Source organism: Lucilia cuprina, chromosome 4 (assembly GCF_022045245.1).
Source record: "Lucilia cuprina isolate Lc7/37 chromosome 4, ASM2204524v1, whole genome shotgun sequence".
Lineage (NCBI taxonomy): Eukaryota > Metazoa > Arthropoda > Insecta > Diptera > Calliphoridae > Lucilia > Lucilia cuprina.
In genome coordinates this window covers 18,157,739-18,166,718 of record NC_060952.1, presented here as the reverse complement: position 1 = coordinate 18,166,718, position 8,980 = coordinate 18,157,739, and the positions used below count along the sequence as shown (strand labels likewise).

Below are 8,980 nucleotides of genomic sequence, written 5' to 3'. Positions count from 1 at the left end.
TATTAATCAGCAATTTTTCCACTGATCATTCATTATTCTTATAAGCAGTAATAAAATAGATCTTATTAATTTCTAAGAGTTAATTGACTATTCAGTCATTGTTTAATCGTAAAAAATATTGTCAATGTTACTCTCAGTTTCTCTTTTATAAATTCAACACTATAGAATTTGTTTTCCAAATAAAAAACAAAATCTACACGTTTTATTCATCAGAGGGTTAATAAATATTTATCATTTTTAGTAACAAAAACATAATTAAACTACATGTTTGAGCGTATATTAGCTGATAAGAGACCAAGTTTTCATAAAAAAAAAACAAAATTAAGAAAATAACAACTCAATGTATAAACGATAACCTAGACTCAGACTCATCTTGAGTAATGGAAATGATGGAAATAGTAAATTTCTTTAGTCTGAACTAATAACACTCTCTAAACGGTTGTGATTTTGAAAGAAAAAACTTTTAAAAACAATTATCATTTAAATAAATAACTCATGAAATGAATTTAAAATTAATAAATCACTATGTGTATAGTGGCTTCCTATTAATATGTTGCTGTTTAAGCGTGAAATGTGAGGAAGACATATTTGCCAACCCAGTGGCCAAACAAATTTTAAAATTATCAAAAGCCGCTGATATTAAAGCGTTTATGAATCAAAATGTTGATCCCTGCGATGATTTTTATACATATGCCTGTGGTTCATGGCATGCAATTAATCCGGCCCAATATAATCGCAATATAAACACGGACAAGTTTCAATCTTTAACCAAAGGCATTGAGGGAAGACTTAAAGAATTGTTGCTAAAGAAAAAAACCGGAAATGGTGATGTGGAAGATAAAATTAAAGATTTTTTTGCCTCTTGTCAGAATGCCTATCTTGACACTACAAAATATCGTTCATCGTTGGCTAAAATCTACAAAGAGTTTGGTGAATTTTCCGCTTTAAAAACAGAGGACCAGTTAAAGAATACCAGTTCAGAATGGTGGTCAACGGTGGCAAAAATTCAACATAAATTTGGGAGATCCATAATACTATCGCTATATATATTAGATGATTTAAAAGATAAGTCCAAAACAATGCCCTATATAGGACCTCCAGAATTTGAAATGACCCAGGGGGCGTTTAATATGGTGCATAACATACAAGAAGACAGAATACGCAAATATATGAAGCTGTACTTGAACATGACTGCCGAGGATGCAGCAGTAAGCGCCAAAAACGTAATGACTTTCGAAAACAATTTAACTTGGGGTGCTACTGATGTGCGTCTGGGTAAAAGTGTTGAGGAATTGTTGACCTTGTATAATACCACCGATTTAATGGAGAAATATAATGATTTATTCGATGTAAAACAATATTTGGAAATCGTGTTAGGTACAAAAGATTTGCCAGAACAGATCTATGTCTATGATGAATCTTATTTGGAGGGTCTATATGATGTTTTCAACACCACCGATAACGAACTTGTAGAGGACTATATACTATGGTTATTTTTGGATGAATTTATTGTCGATTTCACATACAGCAATATGCTGCCGGAGTGCATAGATAAATCGAAAAAATATTTTGGTAAATTTGTTGATCATGCCATCTATAATCAATATCGAAGCAAAGAGGCCGAAGCAGAAATATACGAACTATGGGATGATATTAAAAGTACACTTAAACACAATTTCGAGACTGAAAAATATTATTGGATAGCGCCTAAGACACGTCAGGAAGCCGTTAAGAAATTAAACAATATGAATTTAACCATAAACTCCTATGATAGTGACAATTTCGTTGAGCTATTTAAAAATCTGGACATAGATCCCGCCAACTATGTACTCAATGTAAAAAATATTTTGGAGCATGCCGAGTCTTTAAGAGAAAACAAATTGGAAAAGAAAACTGAAGAAGATACTCAGGTATTGTCCTTTACACCTGTTTATAACATTTTGGAAAATCAAATCAAAATTCCAGTAGCTCTGCTGCAGCCACGCTATATTTGGGATCCCATATATCCTAAAGCCATACAGTATGGCACTTTGGGTTATCTCATAGCTCATGAAATGATTCATGGTTTTGATGATGAAGGTCGCAATTATGATGCCAATGGCAAGGCCTTCAACTGGTGGGATGAGAAATCTGCCTATGAATTTGAATCGAGACGCAAATGTTTCATAGAACAATATCACAACTACACTTATGATGGAAAACGTTTACCCAAAAGTGGTTTGCAATCAGAAAATATTGCCGATAATGGTGGCGTTAATATAGCTTATAATGCCTATGAGCGTTGGTTGTCTAAGCGTAAAGTAGTCGAAAGTGATGTTGAAAAGAATGACACCCTGCCACGTTTACCCTTCAATAATCGTCAATTGTTTTTTGTAAGTTTTGCTCAACTGTGGTGTGAGGATATACTTTCGATGTTCCGTAGTTCATTTGCTAACGGTGATATACATGCCCCCGGAATATTCAGAGTCATTGGTTCATTATCAAACTCTAGAGAATTCTCGTGGTTGTTTAATTGTGACAAGAAGACAACATCTAACATGAATCCACCAAAGAAATGTGAAATCTATTGAATAAATAAAAATTTATTAATTTTAAAAGAATCCGCACCAGAATTAATTTTTTTTATTTGCAAGTTACATTAATTTCGAATTAGTTTTATCACTAATGCGGGAAAGTTTGCCGGATATGTTTGCCATCAAAATCTTATTTTCGTGAAAATAACAAATAGAGACTACTGAATATATTTCCACGTTTTTCTCTTATAGAAATTTTAATTTATTTTTATGTACCAGATATTCGAATTTTTTTATTTAATTTATATGAGGCTGCTACGCCCCTTATAGATTGAGAGTCCCTTTTATTTCTAAAGGTATGCATTTCAAAGTTGTTCATTGCAACATTTTTACATGTATGATTTTTGTATTTAATTAATACAATGTCTGCCTATTTTTATCTCAAATATATTAATCTATACTAAAGGGTCTAGAACAAAATTTAGAATAGTTCTTTTATATAAGAGGTCCTCTTCTAATCTTCATATGAATGTCTAAGTTGTCCATACGAAATTTGTGGGCCCTATCTGTTGCAACACGCCTACTTAACATACAGAACGGAAAAAACAAATAAACACACAAGATTAATAATTAAATAAAAAGTTAATATTTTAAACACAGTATAAACCGTTCTTCATTTAAACCAGTCAGAGTTGCAACACAAATATATACAAAATTTGTCTTCACACACTTTCGAATCTAATAAATAATGGACAACAACCTTGAACTTTAACTGCAGTTGAGTTAAAATGTTTCATAAAATGTTGCTGTGTTTGACTATCCAAAAAAAAAAAAAAATACAAAGACAGACAACAGCAGGGGCCACAGAAATAAAAAAAACAACAAATAGAAATTAACTTTAAATCTATGTCATCACAAACCATTTAGGGATATGTATACAGTTACTCACTTAAACAGACAAACTAACTTACACATACACACTCACTTACTCTGTAAAACAAACACATACAAATATGTAAAAGGAAACGGAAAGAAAAAGCAAAGCTACACATACACTTTTTTGTCATACATATGTATAACTGTTAAAAGTTAAGGACCACACGGAAATGACACAAGCACTCTTATAAATTTTCCTCCATATATGGTCGTTTTAAATGCAAAAGCAAAAAAAATAAAAAAAAAAACATACAAAAAATTTTGAGGCCTAATCGTTACTTCGGGCATGAATTGCTTACGAAAAATATTTCAAAATTCTCTTTTAGTTTTGTTTCCTTATGAACATGCAAAATACATACATATGTACGTACTTACATACATACATAAATATTTGTTTTCTTAACTAAATCGTTAAACACCGTTTGTAAGTTTTATTCTCGAAATAAAGAGTGTCAAGGAAAAATGTTTACAATTCATTTTGAAATGTCAACAAAAAACAAATATGTATAACATATAACCTAAACTCAGCAGTTTTAAATTTATAACACGACGCAAAAGAATTTTATAAAGAATATTTATTTAATAAAATCTACACAATTGAATACAAATTCCCAAAACGAAATAAACGACATTTTGAAAGGCAGCGTTGGAAATTTAACTAAAACATAAACTTTAAAAATTTAAAAAAGAAAACTATAAAAATATTACTAGTGTATGAGAATTAGAGTGCTCCAATGTAGTCCACCTTAAATCGACCGCTTTTAGGAAAACACATATTAGATAAAAATGACAGAATTAATTCTTACACAATAACTTACATAAGTGCCTTTTAAGTTTTTTCTTTGGGCCCAAGATGGCATTCTGTGGCGCCAACTATTTAACTCCTTAATTGTAATGACTTATTTATAAGTGAGCGTGGTTATTACTTGCCTCAAAAGACATTGTCAAAAAAGACGAGTTATGTTTAAACAAAGCCCAAAAGGAATCGTAATTGAACTATAACAAGAAAGAGTATTCTATTGGACTTTGCAGAATCGTATATATATCGTATGACGTAAATGTTTTGCTCCCCTATAAACATTGATATTTGAAGTAGGGCTTAAGTAAATTGTGGACACATCCATTTCGCATTAACAAAATATTATTTTTTAAAAACAAAATATTTTTGTCCAACTTTAAAACCATTAACATATATGGCCGATCAATCGAGGACAATTTTAAAATTTAATAAAGAGAATTTGGCTATACATATTTTCTGAAGAGGCCTTATATGGGGGGTAGGGTTAATTATAAACTGATTCTCATAAAATTCAATTGATTTATTTGTGCTAGTAAGAAACATACTTATGTATACTTTCAGCGCTATACTTGTATTTTTAATTCAGTAGTGAGCATTGAATTCATTTTATGAATGGAACCTTGCATGAGTAGTAGAGTCAATTGTGGACCGATTCTCATAGAATTTGGCAGAGAAATGTCGAATTCCATCGATATACTCGCTATTTTTAAACAGTTATGATAGATAAAGCTGTGTTTCGGACTATGCGAAAACGTTGACCGATATTGCCCATTTTTAATACCAAACAAACCTTAAATTTAAGATATAAATATTTCAACTCCCCAGCTCTCTCAGTTCGGACTCTGTCGTGTTTTTCACAGAAAGACGGACTAGATCGCCTTAGTATTTAATAAGGATACAGAATATTTGTAATACTTTTGTGAGTCTATGATTAATATTTCGATATGTTATAAACGGAATGATTATAAATTTACCCCTATTCTTTAGATAGTGAGTAAACAAATATTTTTACTTAAGGGAGACATTTAGATTTCTAATCTTAAATGAATTTGTACATAAAGCGTTAGCATTAAGGACTTTTTTTAGTGAGAAAAGTTATCAGCAGGGAAACCAAAATATGTCAAATGCATGTTTTTTGTGGTGCGTCGTATGGACTCATGGATAATATATTTACACATTTCAGATTAATTTAAGAATTTTGTCATCGATTATTTAGAGCATATTTTTGCATATTTAACCCATAAGAGCATAATTTTGCATGATTTAATTTTTGTAGCATATTTAGGGCACATTTTCGAGTTTTTAGAGCATATTTTACTCTTGTAGTGCATATTTTGGATTTCATGAGAGCAATCCTTTTTAATCGTTAAAAAACTATTAATAATAATATGACAACATCGATTAAAACGTAAGTTTTTAAGCTTTGAATATAAATGAAAAAATGTGTCAAACTTTGTTGTTTGAAATTAATTTTTTTGGAGCATCAAATGATTTCACGTTATTTATTGGTTGTTTGGACGTAAAACGGAATTCTATTAAAATAGATCTTTAAACTATGAGATGAATCAATTATCAAAATCGTGTAGACATAAAATATTTCATTACATTTTCAGTCTTGTTGAGCTTTTCAATGTTAAAAACTAAACAGATTTTTTTAGGAAGTAAGTACATACAAAATTAAAATTTATAATGTTTGTATACTCAATTATATTAACTAATTATTCTGTATAACATTTTTAAACAGCTTTAGTAAATATAAATTTATAACAATTTAAAAGCAACATGTGTACATCAGTATTAAACATTAATAAATGAAACGTAATCGTATTATAATGTCTTTAACGTTTGATGAATCAGAAATGAGATAAAGTTAAAATAAAAATCCCACATAAAATGACTAGAAACACACATATTGTGGTGTAGAGATCTTTTTTAAACTGTAACAAAAAATTAATTTTTAAACCAAAATTTAAAGTACACAGAGAAAATTTAATAAATAGTAGAGTGATTAGAAATCGTTAATAATATTCATATTTGGCAACAAATATTTAATAAAACAAATTTTTCAATCTTTTCTTTTCAATTAGTTAATCACAATGGAGCATTTTTTTTCTCAGTGTTGAAAGATATAATAAATGTGGGTAATAATACCCCACAATAATAAAAATTCTTCTGCCTGAGTATGCAGGATTGTAAATTTTGTCATCATGTTGGGAAGGCGTTCTTACTTACAAATTTATTATTAGTTTCTGGTTCGCTTCTTTTATGAGGATGCTTATTTAAAAAAAAAATATTTTTTTTATTTTAAAAACACAAAACTTTTCTAACTATTTTTTGCTCTTCTAGTTGTTAATATAAGAGTTAAAATATGGCTTTAACCCTTTAAGTGTAACTGCTAAAATACAGAAAATATTTTGTTTTTAAAATTGATTTTATTTTAATTCTTTCAGATATCTTTACAAGATTTCATCAGTTTTTGCAGCATTATACACAAGTAAGTAAAATTTTAATTTTTTTTCTTTTTCCTATTTTGGGTTAATTTTCAAACGTGGCAAACATATAAAAACAAAACTAAAATTATGAAAACAATTTTTATCGCAAAACGAACAAAAAAAACTTTCAAACAATTCTTAAAAATAACAGATGCACATGCTTGAAGAAATATTTTCGCAGAAAAAGTAGTATGCAATTTTAGACGAATCATATGTTACCCTACGAATGTGTCGTCTAATGTTAGACACTTCATAATTTAAACCCAGGAAAATATTTACTTAAGATTTTATTTTCAACAACTATTACTTGTCGTCTATATTACATAGAAGAAGTGGGGGCTTAGTTTAACTTTATATCCAGATATTACTATATTTTGGTTATTTAATAGGATCACACCAATTTTCTTAGATTAGACCTCAGAAAAGGCCTAAAGTTAAATTTGGGCAGATCTTTAAAGGAATTGGTAGAGAGATTTTAATTATTGGTTTTTTCGGTTCATTTTTATACCCACCATCAAAAAGACTAAAAATTGATTTAATTTTTTCATTTGTAACCGGAAATATTGGTGTTAGACAAACACATATTTGAATCAATACAAGCGAATTTATTGGTCTCACATCAATGTAGTCTTGTAGGGTATTCAAAATGTTTATCATCTTTTTTAAAAGTTTTTTGAAGAACAAACAAAAACACACAATGGGGCCTATCACAGAATAATATTCCGATCGAAAGTGTTTTTAATAAATTATTGTAATTATTCCAGATTAATTCCATTCTGCAATTCTCAATCGTCGTTGTATTGTTGTATGTCAGATATATATTTTTCTTACTGCTTTGTTTTCGGAACAAAAATTATTATAATAAAAATTGCAACATACAACTATACAACACTACCTTGCTCATAGTGAATTGGACGAATACACACATTTACTAAGCCATATTCATTATTTGCGTAATAAACCTAAAATTAACTATTAATATCATTATAAACTATAGATATTTTTTTATCCACTTTCGAGAGAAATTGAATTCTGTGACTGGCCTAAATATTTAAGTATGCAAATTATAAAAAAATGCAAATATTATGTGTACTTTGTTAAACAAATACATAAAAATTTTGTTTTTTATTATTTGTTCTTATTGTATTTTGTAAATATTCGGCTATAAATTGTAATAACCATTACAAATGTAAAAAGAAAGTAAAACATTACAAAAAGGAAAAAGGTGCCCAAAAATTTGTATGAAAAATAAAATTCACAACATACATATATTTTATGAAGGTAATAATAGAGTCAGCAATAAATTTTAGTTCATAGACAACAAGTCCTTGAAGAAATGTACTATTTGTTTTAAAAAGGTAATCTGATTAGGAAAAGTTGTAAAAAAGTGAAAATTGAGACATTGCCAAATGTTGGGAGGGACAAAAAAAAACTTAAAAAAAGAACTCCAATAAACAATTTCAATTGTTTAAAAAATTGAAAAATATTTTCCTACACCCATCTTATATACCACTTCCTTAGTCGAATTAGATATGTCCTCATGTCCGTCCGTCTGTCTGTGTATCCATGTAAAACATGTGCGCACGCTACAGGTCGCAATGTTCAAGATAATTTAATGAAATTTGGCACGTATTCTTCTGACCCAACATTATTGGAAATCGCTTGATTGAAATCAGACCATTATTTCGTATATAGTTAAAATGCCATCTTGAAAATCCATGTTGTCAGCTTTAAAATAAAGATGTAAGATTTGACATAACTTCTTTCTTATTCAAGGTCTTTCACTTTTCAATGTCCTTCAACATTTTTCGAATAGATTTGTTTTAGCTTTATTATAAAGTCTCAAAAATTTACCGAAAACTACACGATATCTCAAATCTGTAAATACTAATAACACCATTAAATTCCACATAAATAATTTTAATGTATACGTTTATTCCTTTACCATATAATTTATAAGGATAGGCCCTATGTAGTCAATAATTTTTGGAGGGATTCATATTTGGCCCTAGCGCCTATTGAAAGTTTCCTTCAAAAATTGCTTTAACTATGAACTTCTACATAAATAAGTTTCAAAACAACCGCAATCTTAGAATATTAAGAATCTATTTATAGCAGCATACTAGTAAGAAAAGTTTAAATTTATAATATCCTAAAGCTGTACATATAGCTTTATATATATAGCGGTTGTTAGATCTTACAACGTTGTCAAAATGTGCAAAACATGTCTAACAACAGTG

At 29.1% G+C, this 8,980-nt stretch overlaps 2 protein-coding genes across 3 annotated transcripts in view; one reads left to right on the top strand and one right to left on the bottom strand.

Annotated features, from left to right (window-relative positions):
* Nucleotides 1–8,980, bottom strand: part of LOC111676115 (flocculation protein FLO11) — a 78,004-nt gene that overhangs the window by 35,439 nt on the left and 33,585 nt on the right. The window lies entirely within an intron of this gene.
* Nucleotides 401–2,612, top strand: LOC111676113 (neprilysin-4-like). Its single transcript, XM_023437007.2, has one exon. It carries the CDS (start codon nt 501–503, stop codon nt 2,568–2,570), a length of 2,070 nt encoding a protein of 689 aa, XP_023292775.2. The 5' UTR covers nt 401–500; the 3' UTR covers nt 2,571–2,612.